The 20,457-nt window shown below is 29.6% G+C and overlaps 1 protein-coding gene across 1 annotated transcript; it reads left to right on the top strand.

The window, feature by feature from the left end:
- The first annotated feature begins 13,712 nt into the window (after positions 1 to 13,712).
- On the top strand, positions 13,713 to 16,565 carry LOC125609544 (pollen receptor-like kinase 5). The gene is made up of 3 exons (XM_048781023.1): positions 13,713 to 14,487; positions 14,775 to 15,449; positions 15,544 to 16,565. The coding sequence occupies exons 1-3, from the start codon at positions 13,776 to 13,778 to the stop codon at positions 16,215 to 16,217; spliced, it is 2,061 nt and encodes a 686-aa protein (XP_048636980.1). The 5' UTR covers positions 13,713 to 13,775; the 3' UTR covers positions 16,218 to 16,565.
- Positions 16,566 to 20,457: the final 3,892 nt, after the last annotated feature.

Below are 20,457 nucleotides of genomic sequence, written 5' to 3'. Positions count from 1 at the left end.
TAGAAGTGTTTTTTATATCTTTAATAAAACCTCTTTTGAGCAATTCTATATTTAGTTTTTGTCTTTTTTTTTTCCTTCAAACGGCTATTATATTACTCAAGTTTAAGGTCCAGACCAGAACAGAACAACCAATGTAATATCAATACTATTAAAAGGGAAGGAGTTTTAATAAATCTACCTATGAAAGTTGTTTGGACCTTTTTGTTACACTTATTTTTTTTTGGTCCTATAATTAATCACTCTAATTATACATAATTAATAACTTTAACTACCTATGAAAAATTGTGGTGTTCGTGAGATATTAATTGTGTTACCATAAATATTAACGAACACCCCTAATTTCGTGGGATCACAATCATTGTGATATGTGTGGGATATTAATATCACTAAGATCACAATCATATTAAAGCTAAAATAATATTCCATATTTTATACATGTACTAATAATATCATTAAACATTGTATCATGACATCTTATATAGTTTCAAATATTTACAAAATTAAATTTGATAAATCGCAAATCATATGTTAAAATAAAATTATATTTATATTATGTTAAATTAATTTATTATTAATAAAGTTTAAAAACTATGAGAAATCTTACAAATATGTTCTATTGAATTAGTTAAAAAAATCTATCAAATAAATCTTAACCATATCAATTTAACAAATGTAAAACTTATAAAATACACACAAAATATAATGAGAAAATAGGTTTGGGTACTCAAGTATTCGGATCGGTTCCTTCCTATCTTGGTTATTTGGATTCTAAATATTTGGACCCAAATAGATATTTGATTTTTTTTAATCAGGTTTAGATGGGTTCTTTCATGTTCAGATCAGTTTGGAATCATAATTCAAATACATGTAAAATACATGTAATATTTGAGTATGTAGCATGGATAGGTCGGTTCATATAATTAAGTTTTGACAAAGATTAGAAGTACCTGAAAACCAGAAAAATGATAGCGGGTTAATAGCGTGTTTTGGCTTTTACCGTCTTTTTATCATATTTTGTTTTATTAAATTCAAAATAGGATTATATACAGATTTATTTGAATCTATCGGTTTGACTATGTTGCATATGTATGTCTTAAATCTCTGTGCACCAGTAAAAGTCCATCACTCGTGGGTCGGACGATTTGGAAAATTTACTTTTTCTAGATAAGTATGTATTCCTAAAAGATAAAGGAAATCGGGTTTTGAGGCTGCCATAAATATGGGTCTAAGAATTTGTAAGATTATTCATTCACACAATAATAAGAAACTCTAAACGGGTATTTGCCTCAATACATTTTGTTCTCTATTGTTTTCTTGATTAATTTGTAGCTGTTCACAAAAGACTATATGTCTGGATTGGATATGAAAATACTATTTAAAGTTCAAACATTATCATAGAGAAATTTTAAAATCATTTATTCCTAATAAAAAGTTATAAATTTATTCAAATTTTATCAAACGGACAACAAAAAATATCCGCGCTTCTCAAGCGCGGGTCAAAATCTAGTAATTTCTTATGGAAGGATCTCGCTATCTTAGCTAATGAATCAGACGATACATTTTCCGAATGAGGAACAAAGACAATCGAGAACTCTGTGAATCTGATTTTCAACTTCATAAACTCCTTCAGTTCGGCCATGCTCTTAGTTTTTGTCAAACAATTGTTTTTGGCAACATATATATCTAACATACATATCTATGGTATTTACTCTCTTGTTCGTATTATACTTAAATTCATATTATTTCATTGGCTATAAATTTCTTTACTACCAACCAGAAAATTAAAATAGAAGCGAAGTTGATGACATGATAAAAGAAAAACTAACTAGAAGCTGGAGTAGGTAAAGCGAAAAAAACTATCTAACTTTCCTCTAAAAAACCATGGGTCATTATTTTCTCATTTCTCTCTCGTTTCTCTGATGTTGCCTCTAGTGGTGCGAAAGTTACTTCGCTTCATCCTTTATGTTTACTTTAGTAGTTTGGTTCTTCATATATATGTTCTTCTATTTTCAAAAGCTTTACTAGATCAGTGGTTTTACATGAAGGCATTTGACTTGTGTTTCGGCTTCAGTGGCTTACCGGTTATTTTAGGACTGCTCTAACGGCCTCCAATACTTTTTTCCTCCTTTTTAATCAAATTTGGGCTCTGGATTTGGCAGTTGATATTTTGTGTGATGGAGTTGCGGTGGCGCTAAAGTAATGTGTGTGGTGCGGTGGTGTGTGGGTTGTGGACTTGGTGAATGCTCGTCGGATGTCACAATGCTTGGGGACGGCACATTTGCCTCTCTACAAATTTTTATTGACATTTTCTCTTCCTCGGTTAGCCCATTTTGTCTCGCCTTTCGTTCTTGCTTGGAGTAAGTTCGAACACTCTTCTTGATCTTGTCATGGAGCTCGTTAGCGTGCATTTTTGGTGTTATTGGTTTGAAGAGATGGTTTGTATATTCTATGCTCTGGATGGTGTTCTGTCTTCTAGAGTTTTTTTACGACGGAGCTCTGGTGGATATAGACGGTGATCGCCAGTGGCAGATTCAGAATAGGTTTTAAGGGGTGTCACTAATTGGGCTTGGCCCAAATTAAACAGAAATAAAGGAAAAAAACAAGCTGGCAAGAGGTTTGAACCCAAGTTTCTAAGTTTAAGGAGTGTCAAGAGGGGTGTAAATACACCAACTGAGCTATGTATTTTTCCATTACTTGATACAAACTTGCTGGTATATAAATTTAACCTGTGTCAGGTGACACCTCTTTACCCAACGTGGGTCTGCCTCTGGTGATCGCGCGTTCCGTTGTTTCTGTAAGGTTTTCGTTTTTTATAGACCTAAAACTTTATTGGATTTTAGTGTTGGTTTGGATTTGGTTTAGGATTTAGTGGGTTTTTGTTATTATTAGTTGGGTTTTTGTTACTCAAAACCTAATTATCATGGACATATGTAAAAGTATTATAAAAACATTAAAAGCTTTAATCTTTTTTTTGATAAAAAAAAGCTTTACAAAATTAATTAATACAAACAAAGTTAAAGAAAAGTGTTGATAACCTAAACAGGCGGACACCATAAAATTTCATGAGATCTAAGTCCTAATACTTAAATACATTTTTGAGTAATTCTCTTCAATAGACTTTTTTAAGTTTTCTGTCATAAAAATAGACCTAAAAAGATAAAATGATCAAAATAAAGTTATTTATTTTGAAAAAATTTCATATTTTTCAGTTTTTAAAATTTGAAATCATATCCCCAAAACTTCACCCCTTAACTATAAACCCTAAACCCTAAATCATAAACCCTAAAATCTAAACCTAAACCCAGAAATACACCTCTTAATAAAACATTTTGATCATTTTGATCCTTAAAGTCTATATTTGTGATAAAAAAAACTTTTTTAGGTCTATCCTATGGAATTTCTCTGCATTTTTTTAACATTGAAATTTCAATTGCTACGGTTCAATGCAATAGCATTGTTATCCAAATACAAAGTGCAGAGAAAAAGAAAAGACCCACCAAAAAGTGGTATAAGAGCTCAAAAGAGCAGAAAGATAATATTTAAATACTATAAAGATATTAAATGATGACATAGATGAAATACTTAGGAGTTAAAGAGAGTGGGTGAAATGTCGTGGGCTAGGCTTACCAAGTTTTAGCAGAGTCAATTCTTTTTCTAACGTGGGGTATCCCGAGTATAGAAGGGTCTAGACTAATCTCTAAGAAAAGGTGCAGTCTACGGATATACCTTCTTTTCGGGTATGCAAATGGGTCCTAAAACATAGGTTCATATCCGTATGCTGTCCAGAGACATCATGAAGTAGTTCCCTCCAGCAGGGTTCGAACTCACAACATGGATGCATGAAGGAGTCTGTCCTTATCATTGGGCCATGATGTTCCGGACTACCATAGACAATTCTAACATATCAGTTTTCTATTAACCGAAACTAGGGCAGAGAAAAAATCTAAATCTAAAGAACGGAACAGAATGCGTGATAGCAACAAAGCAGCTAGCCGATCATTCATGCCAATCCGATCTAAAAAGTAGTATCAACCCAAACTAAAATTATTTAAATATCTGAATGAGTTCAAAATTTTAGTATCTAAAAAATTGAAACATTATCCGACCCAAACCAAAATATTCAAGATATCCGAATATATCCAAATCCTATTTATATTTTAAATATATTAACTATTTCAGATTTAGCATAAAAATAAATATCTAAATATATAAAATATTTTGAAGTTGTCCAAAATATTTGAAAATATATACAAACTAGCACTACAAGAAAACACAAGATTAACAACGAAAATTAACGAGGAAAACTGGTCCTCGTAAATTTACGTCGACTTTACGAGAATCTTACAAGGAAATTTACAATCAACGCCAGTTCGTCGTAAAATAACGAGGAAACAATTTCCTCGTAAAAACCACGTAAGGTAACTTCGTTTTTACAAGGAAAAACTGTTTCCTCGTAAGCTCGACGTAAAAGTAGCGTCTTCTTTACGAGGAAATATTTTACGTTTACTTAATGAAGAATTTTCGAATCCCCCCACTTTGTAATTGTAACACGTTTTTTGTTTCGGCTATCTTACTAAATTCTGCATAATCATGAGTAATGAAAATGATGATGTTTCTGGTGATGACGAGAATGTCGATGTATCCGATTGATGTATTTATATTTTAATATGATTAATTTTTAGACTTAATGCATGTGATTTGATGGATTTAATCATGGAAATCTATTTATATAATTTAATTTTGTCTAATGGGGTTTGAATTAGAAAGAAGAGATTGAGATCATTAGTTAAGGAATTGTGGTTTTAGAATTTGGGGTTTGGAATGGATAGAAGAGATTGAGGTTAAAGGGAGGATGGGGTTGGGGTTTGGAATATATGAAGTAGAAGATAAGGAAGATAAGGAAGATGGGTTTTGGGGTTTCAGATTGTAGGGATTTAAACATAAACGTAGTTATTTCCTCGTAAATTAACAAGAAACTTATGATGATTGTTAAAAATAAAGAATGCGGCACTCGTTAATTCCACGTAAGCAGAAATCGTCGTAAAGACCTCATAGTAAAAAAACGCTGGCATCGTTCATTCCTCGTAAAAATAAAAGTGGGCCTCGCTAATTCCTCGTAAATTAACGACGATGTTACGAGGAAACGAAACGGGAATAAATTGGTTTGCCGTGATCAAAGTTACACCTCGTGGACGAATCATCAGTGGAGAAGAACCACCATTGCAAGAAGAACAAATAGATGAAGTTGAGGTACTTGAATAACAAATTGATGTCATCCTTCTCATTGATCTGCATAATCATGAGTACGAAGATATTACCAACGATGCCACGGACGAAACTGTTGAAGACGAGTTTAATGAAAATGATGATGTTTCTAGTGATGACGAGAATGTCGATGTATCCGATTGATGTATTTGTGTTTTAATATGATTGATTTTCATACTTAATGCATGTGATTTTATGGATTTAATCATGGAAATCTATTTTATATAATTTGATTTTGAGTAATGGGGTTTGAATTATAAAGAAGAGTTTGAGATTATTAGTTAAGGAATTGTGGTTTTATAATTTGAATGGATAGAAGGGATTGAGGTTACAGGGAGGATGGGGTTTGGAATGGATAGAAGGAATTGTGGTTTTAGAATTTACGATGTTTCATAATTTCCTATATATACACGCGAGTTCTCACTTCCCATTTTGTCTCAACTTCCTCTCCCTTTCGTAGCTATGGTGCGCTCTCTATTTTCTCTCTAATTCGATTAGTTTAGGTAGATTAGGTAGTTAGTGTAGGGAATTTAGATAGTTTTACGGATTTTATGTTAATTAGTGTTGATTAGGTGGTTAATATAGGGAACTTAGTTAGATTTATAGAATTTGTTAATTATAAAATTTGTTAATTATTGTTGATGTTAATTTTAGGCGACTCATCATCCGACACACATGCCGACGCGGATGTAGAGAGGAGGAGTGAGGAATTTTACCGGGGGATGAACGACCCTTAGTTTTTTTTTTTTTTTTCGTTGGTTGTATTATAAATTTAAAAATTATTTATGTATAAATTATATTCGTATTTAATATTCTTTTTAAATTACATTTTTATTAAATAATTAAATAATTTTTTTTTAATCTGGAAAATATAAAGTCGAAGTAAATTCGTAGCTAAATTTCGACAACCTTACGTGGAAATTTTACGAGGAATTAACGAGTAAAAGATTTACGTCAACATTACGAGGAAAGATTAACGAGTATTTGACGTGGAAACATTTACGTGTTATTTACGAGGAAATGTTTTCGAGGTATTTACGAGGAAATGTAGCGTCCCCCTTACGTGGAAGGGTTACGTGGTTTTTACGACGAATATTTTGCTTCGTCTTTACGAGGAAATGTTTTCTTACTAGTTTACGACGAATTAGCGAGGAAATATGTGTTACGACGAACGAATAACGAAAAAACGTGTTTCCTCGCTAATTCCTCGTAAAGCTGATTTTACGACGAACTTACTACGAATTTCGTCGTCGTTAATGTTGTGTTTTCTTGTAGTGTAGATTTTGACTCGTACATTCGTGCAGATATTTGTTTCATTTTGTAAATTTATAGGAAAATCGTCTATGTTGAGCATCTATATTAATTTTTTTATTGATCATCCTCACATAGCACATGTAAAACATATGAACAAAATCATACAACGTAGAACATTTTTTTCTTTTTTTTAAAGAAAGACCTATAGAGAACTTGTTCGAAGCTTTTTTATGTCTAATTGAATAGTTTGCGCTTGCCATGTAATCATTTTTCTAATGAACTGGGTTTCCATCATCTACATTAAAGTTTTAATATAGAACATAACTAAGATACAAACAATAATGTATAAGGGTGATGAAGTTTAAATTATACTTCCGAATCAATCTAAATCGTGTATCATAAAATTATAATAATATATTTGTACATATACATTCATTGAAGGTAAATATATTAAAAAAGCTGGTGATATGGCATCATTTGATGGAGGGTACTGTCTTTCCCAACGATGTATGTATGTGGATTATTAATTCATTGAGATAAGTACTTTATTAATTATTACGCACATAATGTGATGTAATTTCGATATGAGTTTGTTATATTAGCCTATTAAGCGGAGGATTTTATTTGAACCGAGACAAATTAATCCATCGGAATAAATCTTTCTATACATTAAAAGAGAAGTCACTTTAGTAATTTTTGCTGACATGGCATTAATATAGAGCTTCTCAAAAAAATTGTTATAATTCTATTGGTCGATTTTTTTGAATTTTATTTTTCATTTATTTTAATCAATCGCTTATGTAGACAATTCCAAAACTATTGTCGATTTCGTTAAGCCCATATATAGGTAGGGGATAATAATTATCGATTTAGTTTAACATTGGGCAAGATTTAGAACTAAGACAAATATTAAAAACTTTTCTTATTATTCAAACAGTAAACTTGCGCATGTTGATATCATATTGATTACATTTGCTTAGAAAATATTATAATGTTTCTAATTAGTAGGGTGGGCATTCGGGTACCCGTTCGGGTTCGGGTCGGGTATTTTAGATTTTCGAGTATTTCGGTATAGAGGTGTAGAACCCGTTCGGGTATTTCTGTACTTCGGGTCGGGTTCGGGTATTTTTAGTTCGGATTCGGTTATTTCAGATCGGGTTCGGATATTTAGATTTTGAAAAAAAAATTAAAATTTTTATTTCTCAAGTTTCTTATATTTAAAAATATAACTTTCAGTTAACTAATTTTTTTATTTTTTTTTAGATTGAATGGTTAATAGATTTTGACATAAAAAATTAAAACTAAAAAGGTATTAATTTAGTTATTTTTTAAAAAAAATTGGATGTAATTTTTTGTTAATTTTTTAAATAAAAAACTTGACACACATTTTCGGATCGGGTTCGGGTGCCAATTCGGATATCGGGTAAAGTGACACCCCTACTAATTAGGTTATTTGTTTTTAATAACTTACCTTTTTAATATGGATTACTTGGGCAAGTTAAAATCATTAAATATGCAAATAACTTATCGACAAAATTTGTTATTAATAGCTTATCTTTCTAATATGGATTACTTGCGCAAGTTGAAATCATTAAATATGCAAATCACTTATTCACAATATGGATTACTTGCGCAAGTTAAAATTATTAAATATTATCGATTTAGTTTACCCTTGGGCAAAATTTAGAATTAAGACAAATATTAAAATTTTCCTTATTATTCAAACGGTAAATTTGCGCATGTTGATATCATATTTATTACATTGCTTACAAAATATTTTAATTTTTCTAATTAGGTTGTTTGTTTTTAATAACTTACCTTTCTAATATGGATTACTTGCGCAAGTTAAAATCATATCATATGCAAATCATTTTTTGACAATACACATTTAATATCTTTCTTTAAACGATTTCATTATTTATTGTGCAAAATATTGTGCGTCATTAATATGAGAAATAAATCGACTATATATATATATGAGACACCCAAAGTCTTAAAATACAAACATTCTCTTTCATACTTTAAAGTATTATTCACAAATCTCTCCTCTCATACTATTAAGGTATTACGACGATGCTGCTTGTATGCTAAAAAAATGTGTTTAGACGCAAAGGCTCCTCATCTTTCATCGACTCTGCCACTCACTTTGCCTTGGAAGTATTATATGCTACTTGATGAATCGACTCTGCCACCCACTTTTATCGACTCTGCCACCCACTGTACCTTGGAAGTATTATAGAAAGATTAATAATGTTTTATTTATTACTTTTAATATTTATAAACTATAAAATACAATGAACGAAATTTTATATAAGATAATTATAATAGTTTTATACTCTACTTGCTAAATTATGTTCGAATATAATTATATAATAACTATTTTAAATATTACAAAATCCAAAAATGTTTATTAATATTATTTTTAAATTATTTATCGTTGTTTAAAGAATAAATTTATCATAATTTTAAAATAATTTATAAAATGCTTACAAAATACAAGGCAAAATTTTACTTTCAAGAGTTAAGTCGAGATCTGGATTAAAAATCCTAATAACTGGTAAAGAAGGGAAGCCGCAGACAAAAATATTGAATGTTGTCTACAAACAAGTTTTTCAGAATATTTCGTAGTCACGGTACGTAATTTTAATCTACTTTTTTTCAAATACAAATTTTAAAATGAATAAACTGTTGCAATTATTTATTTTTTGTATTTGCTATATGGGTTGTGATGAGTTAGGAGACCCATGACAGTATGTCAATTTAATATTATTTCATGTTCAATAAAATTTAGAAATTTATAAATCTATCAAATAATGTTAACCCGTCAAATTGCTTACAAAATTTATTTAATTTTTTGCAAGTTTCTAATTGAATTTGCTTTCTTTATCAAAAAATATACTTCATAATTTATATTATTTGTGGATAATATTTTGATTTTTATTATATTTTCTTTTAATATGTCTACATAAATGTTTGTTTATTATTTATGAAATAAATGTTTGTTTATTATTTATGAAAAATAATATTATTCACCTAAAATAAAGAATTACGAAACATATACAATACAATTCTAATTAATGATAATATAAAATTTGTTACTTCTAAAACTATACACTATTTATTCCATTTTTTGAATGAAAGTATCTTCGTAAACACACAAAATATTTTGTGACGTTGCAATTATACATACACACAATATCTGCCTCTTCATACTGACGTTACTGTGTTCCCTCTCGTGAGGTATGGACCGAGAGAGAACACAGGGTGCGGACCGATCATGTTCTTATGCCCGCACAGGGTGCGGACCGGTCACCGAGTAGTATATTAAATGGACCAAATATTGTGTACCAAAGACAAATTTAAAATAGGACTCTATTTTAATAGAGTAGATTAGGGGTGAGCATTTTATCCGATACTTGAATCCGTATCCGAACCCGACCTGAAAAATCTGAACCGAAATAGTAAAATATCCGAACAGGTATTGATTTAGGAGAGATTGGATATCCGAACCTGAACGGATAATAATTGATATCCGAATATTTAACATATGTATACTTACCCTTATATTTCTTGTTTACATCTCTCATTTTATTTAAAATATTTATATTAATGTTACATATACTTTAAGATCATATAATACATATAATTACGGAAAAAATGATTTGTCGCTCAATTTAATTGCATGTCAAGTTTTTTGTTTCATGTATTAACAAAAGTTACATTCAAAATTTCAAAACAATAGCCAAATTAATGTTTATTTATTTCTAAATGTTATCTCCAAATCTATCAATCATTCAATCTACTAAAAAAATCAGTTAAGTGAAATCTATATTTTTAAATAGAATAAAACTAAAAATGAAAAAAAAAATTCTTCTAAAATCTCAATATCCGAACCTGACCTGAAATAAACGAACCTGAACTAAAAATACCCAAACCCGGCTCGAAGTATAGAAATATCCGAACGGGTTCTATACGTTCGGATATTTATATCTGTCTATACCAAAATATCTAAAAATCTGAAATACCCGACCCGAACTCGAACGGGTATCCGAATGCCCACTCCTAGAGTAGATAGTCAAAAATAAATGTCTAATAGTTAAAAAATACTAGAAACACCAAAAATACCTTAAATTTCTATTTATTTTCTATCTAAATATTTAGTTTTCTGGTGGGATTCAAATAGGGTTTTTCTAGATCCGGGTGGGTTTGGTTTTTATGTGTAGGAACATAAAAATGAACAAAATTTTATATATTTAGGAATGTCATTAAACTATTTATAAAAAAATTAAAAACAAATATTTGCGCGGACACGCATTCAAGCTTTATTGTATGTTAAAACTAGATTTCGAAAGTTCATGTATTGAATTTAAATTTTGTATTAGTTGATGTATGTTTTTGCACAGTTGAAATGTTTATGTATTATTCTGGACCACTGGTCCCTGTTGATATAGGAATTAGCCGATTTTCTGTTACTGGTTAACGACAACTCAACGTTTGACTAACGGAAATTAGGTCAATGTATGATAAAACCAAAATTTGAAAGTTCGCGTATGAAAATTAAATTTTGTATTAGTTAAATTTTGTTGATGTATGAATTAGCCGATTTTTCACCGACGGATTGAATGGGTTCAGCTTTGCTTTAAAAGCATTTGAGGCGTTCTTTTTTTTTTGGGATCAACCTACCTATGTTGTCTTTGAAGAATTTCATGGAAAAAAAATAGATATGACCTCTCATATTATTTTATTTTATTTTGATTTCCATCCACTATGTAATAAAATTACTCATTTCCTCTCTTTCGAACTCGAATCGATGTCTTTGCTTCCTTTCTTGGTCTTCTCACGAGTTAACATTGTCGGACAAAAAAATCAACTCTTCCAAGTTACAATAAAATCGACAATTCGTGCGGTCACAGAATTTCAAAAAGGCATTATAAAGTCATCATTTTAATTTCTTTACGAGACTTTTGAATGGAAACAAATATTTCCGTACTCACTATAAGAAAAGTGAGGGTTAACGCCGCATGCATTCGTTATAAATTCGTTTTTTTTTTTTTTTTTAACACTGATTTATTATGATCTTACAATTATGATATATGAAATATTATATAGACGATTCGACAACCGACAATACTACCTGCCTTATGAAGACCTACGCCTAACTGCATCGCCGTCCTATGAAGATCCACGCTTGGCCAGATTTATTTGCACAATGTTGAAGATCTCTTGCAAGTCTTTCCTTTGTAGTATGCATAATTGTTTAATAAACCGCTCTCTCCGGGACTTGAAACCTGGATTTACTGTAATCTGCAATAAATTGCATAGTCCGAGATTCGAACCCCAGACCTGGATGTAGAAGCCTTTAAACCTTAACCAATAGGCTACGGTGCTTCCACAAAAAAATTCGTCATAATGCGCTTAACAACAAATTAACAATGAAACACGACTTGTCGCTAAATGGCCAAATAGTATTTAACTATTTTACTACACATAGAAGATAAAAAAAATGTCACTATACATATCTTATATATTAAAACAAAATTCAGAACTTTGATTCATGTGTAATTTTTTTTTAAATGGACCTTTGCTAGAAATCAATTATTATTCATTTATTACTAATAATATGAATTAATAATATATCATTCCTAATATAACATCGACTTCTAAAAACCTGGATTAGTTAACAAATTCACATTGATTCATGTGTGATATTTTTATTTGGATCATCATTTAAATTTTTTATTAAATTTATTTCCTTAATACAAATATATAATCTTTTAACTACTTAAATCATAATATAATTTAATATCTTTTAATTTAAAATATAAATATAAATATATTTTTTAACAAATGTGTTGGAAAACATTTTAAAAATATCTTAATTATCAAAAATTGAATATAAATATTTTCACTAATTTTGTAATTAGTAATGAAATTAATGTTATTATACATTAGTATATATATACTCAGTTATCTTTTATATATGAAAAAAATTATATCAAATTTTACTATTTTATAGTTATATCTATCATTTTAAAGTAAAAAATTGTATTTAACTAAATATGATAAAATTGTTTTAAACTGATAAATTAATATATTTTATTTTCACAAACATTAAAAATTTATGCTGGAAATAGAATATATTGGTAGAACGAGTTAACATTAGTAAATTAGATAATTCATGTATAAAATTAACTTATCTTAAACTTTTATATATATATAGTTATTATCTTAAATGAATAAACATAAAAAAAATATTGATAAAAGAAATCTAGCGCTTTGAATTACGGATCAGGATCATAATAATTAAATAAAAATTAATTTTAAAATATATATAATAAAAATACCAAATATATGTGATGATTTGAAATAATCAATTAACTTACAGCATGAAAATTATCAAATTGTTATATTTAAAATAATTATATAAATATATTTATTTATGTAAAATATATGTAAACATGAAAATTAATACCCGCACTATTGTGCGGATCCAAATCTAGTTTTAATTATTTTCTCAATGACATAATTTAATTCATTTGACAGATAATAAAGCCAAGCTAAATATCACGGTAAAAAAATCAAGCAAGCTAGTAGTCTTTTTTCAAAATAGTAATAAAATATTTAAGTTTTAACTATAGATACATTATTTCATATGATCAATTACTTTCAACAAATTTAAACCGATAGTAATTCTACAAATTCAATCAATTAAAATTTAGAATTACTAATAATAAAAATAAACAAAATAATGAAAAGTTACAAAAAATCTATTAAAAACTGAAAGAATATTATTTAATTTGTAGTGTAACTGGCAATAAAAGAGAAATTCATAAATTCTACAAGCTCTAACTTATAACACATTGTTTAATTAGTCCAGATACAATATAGAATAATTTACCAGTTATAGGCTAATTCTTGAAATTTGTTCAACCAAATAAACCATCTAGAAACGAAAACAACAAAGATATTACATATATATAACTTAAACAAGATAATTGAATGGTTACCCATTTATCTCTCTCCCACCTAATAACAATCTTAAGATGTTACAAATCCAAAAACGAAAATAGAAAGAAAAAGGGAGAAAAGAATCACATCTTTGCCAATTTACACACTCGTGCTTTGTCTATTCTTGGTAGGTTTTGTTCTTCCCTCTTTCCGTTCTTACAATTTCTTGTCTCTCACGGAACACACAAAAGCAACAAAAAGAAAGATTTCGCAGAGATCAAATCGATTCCATCACGTCTGTAACCGCAATGCGCAATTGGGAGAACCCGGTTATGCTTGCGTGTAACACGGCTTCAAAGAAAAATCTACCTTCTTGCATTGTCTTCATCATCATCTTCATTACCTTGTTATGTCCGGCCGTAATGTCTCAAGTAGTTGTGCCAGGTTCAGACGCAGATTGTCTCTTGAGATTCAAATATACATTAGCAAATGGTTCGGTGTTTTTTAGTTGGGATCCATCAACATCACCATGTCAAGGAAATGACGCAAATTGGTTCGGTGTTCTTTGTAGCAATTACGTTTGGGGGTTACAACTCGAGGGACTTGAATTAACCGGGAAACTAGATCTCGACCCATTGGTTCCTATGAAGAATCTACGAACCATAAGCTTCATGAACAATGAATTCGATGGACCAATGCCTCAAGTTAAGAGGCTCACTGCGTTGAGATCTTTGTATTTGTCTAATAACCGGTTTTCGGGGGAGATACCCGCGCTTGCGTTTCAAGATATGCCTCATTTGAAGAAGATTTTGCTGGCTAATAATGCCTTCCGAGGAACAATTCCTTCTTCTTTAGCTTCTTTGCCAAGGCTTGTAGAGGTGAGGCTAAATGGTAATCAGTTTCAAGGGCAGATACCACATTTCAAACAAAAGGATCTTAAGTTAGCTAGCTTTGAGAACAATGACCTCGCTGGACCGATACCTGAAAGCCTCCAAAACATGGACCCAGGCTCTTTTGCAGGTACATTTTCATTAGTCTGTATAGATGGTGCTGGCCCATGGATTAAGCCACATAAACGACTGATTAAAACACACACACACATATATATATATATATATATATATATATATGATTTTTGAAAATTTTCACTATATATTTTCATTGTTTATATATTTTTGTTGTTCTTAGCTAGGGCTGTAAAAATATTTGCCAATGTACTATAGATAAAATGAATTTGGATTATTTATTCATTTCTGATAAGAAAAAAATTGCTTAACATGAATGTTTTTATGTTTTGTATATTGTAGGTAACAAAGATTTGTGTGGTCCTCCCTTAAGTCCATGTTCTATTTCCCCTCCAGTAATTCCTGTTGATCCAAGAACTCATCCTAGTCCTCCTCTTAGTTCTCCACAGGGGAACAAGACCGGTTCATTTAACACTATAGCGATCATTATGATTGTTCTTGGCTTACTACTAGTGATCATCGCACTTGTATTCTGTTTCATTCAGTCAAGAAGAAGAAGAAATTTCTTGTCAGCTTATTCTTCCTCTGGTAAGGAAAGTGTAGAGAGCTACACTTATCATGAACCAGTGGTTAGGACCAATAAACCCGCAGAATCTCTTGTGAATCACGCAAGGAGAAGATCAACGCCTGATCCAGGAGGCAGGCTTCTATTTGTGCGGGACAATGTTCAAAGATTTGGTCTTCAAGATCTTCTTAAAGCTTCAGCTGAAGTTCTTGGTAGTGGAACGTTTGGTGCTTCATACAAAGCAGCAATATCTAGCGGACAAACATTGGTCGTGAAGAGGTATAAACATATGAACAATGTCGGAAGAAATGAGTTTCATGAGCATATGAGAAGGCTAGGGAGGTTAAACCATCCGAATCTATTGCCTCTCGTCGCTTACTATTACCGGAAAGAAGAGAAGCTTTTAGTCACTCAGTTTATGTCTAATAATAGCTTGGCAAGCCATCTTCATAGTATGTTTTAACATTTCATTACTCATCTCACAAACTTCCATCTCAATACCAAATTATACTAACAATTTGGATTCTATGTTCTTTGTTTTTGCAGCTAATCATTCAGCGGATCAACCTGGTTTGGATTGGATCACACGTCTAAAGATCATAAAAGGAGTAGCAAAGGGTTTATATTACTTGTTCAACGAGTTACCAACATTAACTATCCCTCACGGTCATATAAAGTCTTCAAACGTGGTTTTAGATGAATCACTCGAGCCGTTGCTAACAGATTACGCTCTAAGACCAGTGATGGGCTCAGAGCACGCGCACAACTTCATGACTGCATACAAAACACCAGAGTATGGGCCGGCAAAAGGACAAGTCTTGACAAAGAAGACAGATGTTTGGTGTCTCGGTGTGTTGATATTAGAGGTTTTGACAGGGAGATTCCCTGAGAATTACTTGTCGCAAGGTTATGATCCAAACATGAGTCTTGTGACTTGGGTTAGTGACATGGTTAAGGAGAAGAAAACAGGTGACGTGTTTGACAAGGAAATGGAAGGGAAGAAGAATTGTAAAGGGGAAATGATTAATTTGTTGAAAATAGGGTTGAGATGTTGTGAAGAGAAAGAAGAGAGGAGGATGGAGATGAGAGAAGCTGTGGAGATGATTGAGATGTTGAGAGAAGGAGAATCAGATGATGAGTTTGGTTCCATTGATCAACGAGTGAGTAATGATTTATATTCTTCAATGTTGTGGGACGATGATGACTCGTTGAATCGATGAGTTATTCGGATTTTCAGTCATTTCTTTCTAGGAATCATTTGAACATGTATAAAAGTGCCGTGGTGGCTTTACCGGAGAGAAGAAAGAAGAGCATGTGATGGATTGTTCTTCTTCCTATTGTTAGTGCAGATCATTAAGAAAAATGTATGAGCAGTTTATGGACCAACAAATATGTATATAGTTTGTATCTGTATATCTCCATCGTTGTCAGCTTTAGTTCTTCACCATAACCTGGACTTTTATAGCATTATCATCTGCTTTAGTGCTTGTTCTTTTGTCCTAGCAATTAGCATTTGTGGAGTGATCTTTCTTTCTCTCAAAAGGTAGATTTTTACAACTGTCTTTGAGAAATATGAGATGTGTATTAGAAACTTTTAAAATATATATGTAAAAATGGTTTTGAATTTGAAATTAGGATGTTAATAATCAAAAAAAGTGCTGATAAATAGTAAATCTCGAGTTAACAACAGATATTATCTCCTCTTTGAATACATGTATATATCAAGCAGAACGGTTAGTACAAAAGATAATTATACTATTAACAGTACTCCTTGCACCATGCTGAGTTCTCTTGTAATATTTTTTTCTCCTTTATATGCATAATTTACATTTTCTAGAGTTTAAATCCCAGATTTCATGGTGTATAATCATTAATGAACCATTAGACAAATCGCTCGACTAAGAGAATTCCGTTGCATAGAGTTTTTATACAGGGGTTTTATACCAAATAAAACTAATAATGTACTAAAACTTATTTATTTAAATAAATTAAATGCATTTTTAGGTGGACATGTATATGTAAGGGTTCTAAAAAATATTTAAAAATATCTAATATGAGATTTTTTTTTTGTCTCTTTCATGTCTTTTCTTGTTTTTTTTTTCTTTTTTTTCTTTTATTTAATTGCTGAGATATTCAATGAATATTGTCTATGTAACTACTCCTAGAGTAACCTCAACATTTTAGAACCCTACCACAGTTTCTGACAGCTTTAATATTATTATTTTAACTAAATTTTATTTATGCAATTAATATTTATTTACAAATCTCAACTACTAATAACTTGACACTTAAAGCAACTTCATTGCTGATGATGAAAATTTGAAGTTCTTGACAATAGATATTCAATATTTTAGTGTGTTGTAGTTGTGGTTGGGTTATTAAATTTAATTGCTTTAGAATCTTAGATAGATATAGACTAGTGAAAGTGAAAATGTGTTATCAAAGTTTCTAAATAGACTCTTAAAGTATCAGTTCAGACAACCTCAGTCATCTCTCTTTTATACTTTTCTATATTTTTATTTGATTAGATACTTCTTTAGAACTTGTCAATGGACAAGATTTTAGAATACTGATATCTAAAAAGTTTATCGAATGTAAACATATTTCTCTCTCTCACTTCAACTTTTATTTATTTTTTATTTTTTTTTATTTTGTAGATACTGTAAGAATGAATGTGCTCTTAAATAGTTACAATAATGGAAGGCTTGAGACAATCCACACTAAAATGCGCTAACTCACAAGAAACAAACAGTTTCCATGTATACAATTATTAATTTTAATATACGTTATTTTCTTACAAAATTGATAAATCCTCTAAACTATTTGTGAAGTGATGTTTTAATTTTTTTTCTTACGTTTCATCTTGACATTTAGGTTTACCAAAAAAATATAAATATTTTCTAATAAGTGACTAACATCAAGTTAATTATGATATTGATAATTTGATTTATTTTAACATATTTTTGATAATAGTTTTGAGTTATGGTAATCACTCAAATATTCACAGCAGATTAAACAAATATAACATTATTAAAAATAAATTAATAATATAACTATAAATATAGTAATATATTCATGTAAATTCAGAATAAAAATGATATAAATTTGTGTAAATAAATTAAACAAATTAATATAAATGTGACTCAACCAATAAAAATGAAGATACAATTAAAACAAGTCACAATTAATTGTAAAAGTGTGTTAAGACTATAAATTAAAATAACAGCAAGTCAAATTTTTGTGGATATTTAAAAGCTTAAAACTATAACTAAATATGTTAGTCAAGGTAAGAATGATTATAAAGTAATCATATTTTTAATTCATGCCTAACAGCAATGGAGTAAATGAGTTGAACGAATGAGAGTTGGATCACTAGGTTAACTAATAAATTAATTTTTATAAGTTATTATGTCTTATTTTAAAGCAAACTAAATATCATTTTTAGAATATATACATTTATATATATTTCTAAAATAAATATAGTTACCAAAATCTATTTTTTAGAAAAGGAAACAAATATATTTTAAAAACAATTTAACTAGAATTAAATAAAATCAAAAGTAAAATATTTAAATCAAATTAAAAAAAATTAAAAAAATTATGATTTTTTATTTGTAAACTGATAGAGTAAAATAAAAAGTTATTAATGCATCAACTAAATATTCATTTTGAAATTAAAATACTAGTTTAAAACTATAATATTTATGTATGGCGTGTGATACCTCGTTGTAAACTATAATATTTATGCATGGCGTGTAATACCTCGTTGTAAACATATAGCGTGTTTACCGCAAGGAACATATAGTTTGTATACTATATTTAAATCGTACCAGGAACTAAGTTCCTATTAACGAAAATCAAGCTATGTTCTAGACCTCATTAGAAAAAAATAGTTGTTGGTATTTTCCTCCTTAGAAATTAGTTGAATTTCAATCTAAATACTCTTAGATTATAAAAAAATATAGTTTGTAGTGTTGTTTCTCTAAACCATATATACAATGGTTTGAACACCCATTTCATTTTCAACATATTTTTTTCCTATTTTTAACATTCCACATCATCTTATTTCTCTCTTCAACCTAATTTATTCCACTTCATTTTTAACCTATACAATAGTTTGTTTAAAAAAAAATCAACACTCTATCCCACCATTTTTAATTCATACTTATATTTTTCATATTATAATAAATACATATTAATAATATTTGTAATTGTAATTAACTTAAAAACAAAAACAAACATAACTAGTTTGGTTTTGAAATTAGTAATTGTTGGAATTTTGGTAGTTAAACGGAAATTAGAAGAATTTTGGATGTTATTGGGATCCATTTAACAAAAATATTTTTTGGTTTGCAAAAGAAAAAGGTTTAAATCACTAAAATAGTTGATTATAATGAAAATGACGTTTTATGTATCCAAATGAAGTGAGAGTAGTCTATATTTATAAATCATAAAAATCATGAACTTTTTTAATTTAATTAAAAGTTTTATTATATAATAAATGAGCTCAAATGATTAGATGAGTTAAAAAATGCACAACCGATCAATTTACGCCACGTGGCTAAGTTGGACAACTAAAAAAATATTCAACGTTGAAACTTTACAACATCTTTGCAGCCACCTAGATATGTAATAAAACTTCAACAACCCCATTGTTGATTATTTAAGAGTTGAATTTGGTTTCAACACCACCATGTTGGGTGAACACTATCCACAATATGTAAAATTATTCAACACCCTTGCTTGCTCTTTTTAACATTCTACATCATATTATCCCTCTTTCTCCTAATTACTTAACACCAAATTCATTTTTAACCTTTACAATAATTTTTTAAATAAAATTCAACATCCTATTCCACCATTTTTATTTTATATTTTACGTTTGCATACTTGTATATCTGGATACTAGTTTTATAAAAATATCTAACTTTTTTTTTAAACACTAGAAATTTAATCTTGAAGTGTTACACAAGGAAAAAATTCAAACATAGACATAGAGTGGATTTTGACTTAAACGAAAAGATTAGTAAGCCAAGAAGGATGTCCTCTAGCAATGTAAGATTGAAAGAGATCTTCTTTAATCACACTTTCCGCAATAAGCATGGCTCCTTTGATGTTGTGTCGAGAGTTGAATTGTGCTTTCCAGTCCTGGAACTCGTTCAAAAGTGGTAAAATCTTTGAAGAGTAGAACTTAAAATAAGGCCAAGCATGAGTTTTAGAGATAGCTTCAATCAAATCATGATCTTCACTTGAAAATATGATAGAGTCATACTGAATTGTTTATAAAAATATCTACCTATTAACAGAAATAATAAAATAAAATCAAATTAAAGGAAATAAAATTTTAAAATATATTATTTTATCTTGTTTTATATTTTTCATGTAATCAAATTAAACTAGTTTACTAAAAACTTGTAAAACTATGTATTATTATTTTTAAATCCAAATCAAATAAAACAA

The sequence above is a fragment of the Brassica napus genome, chromosome A5, assembly GCF_020379485.1.
Source record: "Brassica napus cultivar Da-Ae chromosome A5, Da-Ae, whole genome shotgun sequence".
Taxonomy (NCBI): Eukaryota; Viridiplantae; Streptophyta; class Magnoliopsida; order Brassicales; family Brassicaceae; genus Brassica; species Brassica napus.
The sequence above is the reverse complement of the archived record's forward strand: the minus strand, read 5'-3'. Positions and strand labels throughout refer to the sequence as shown.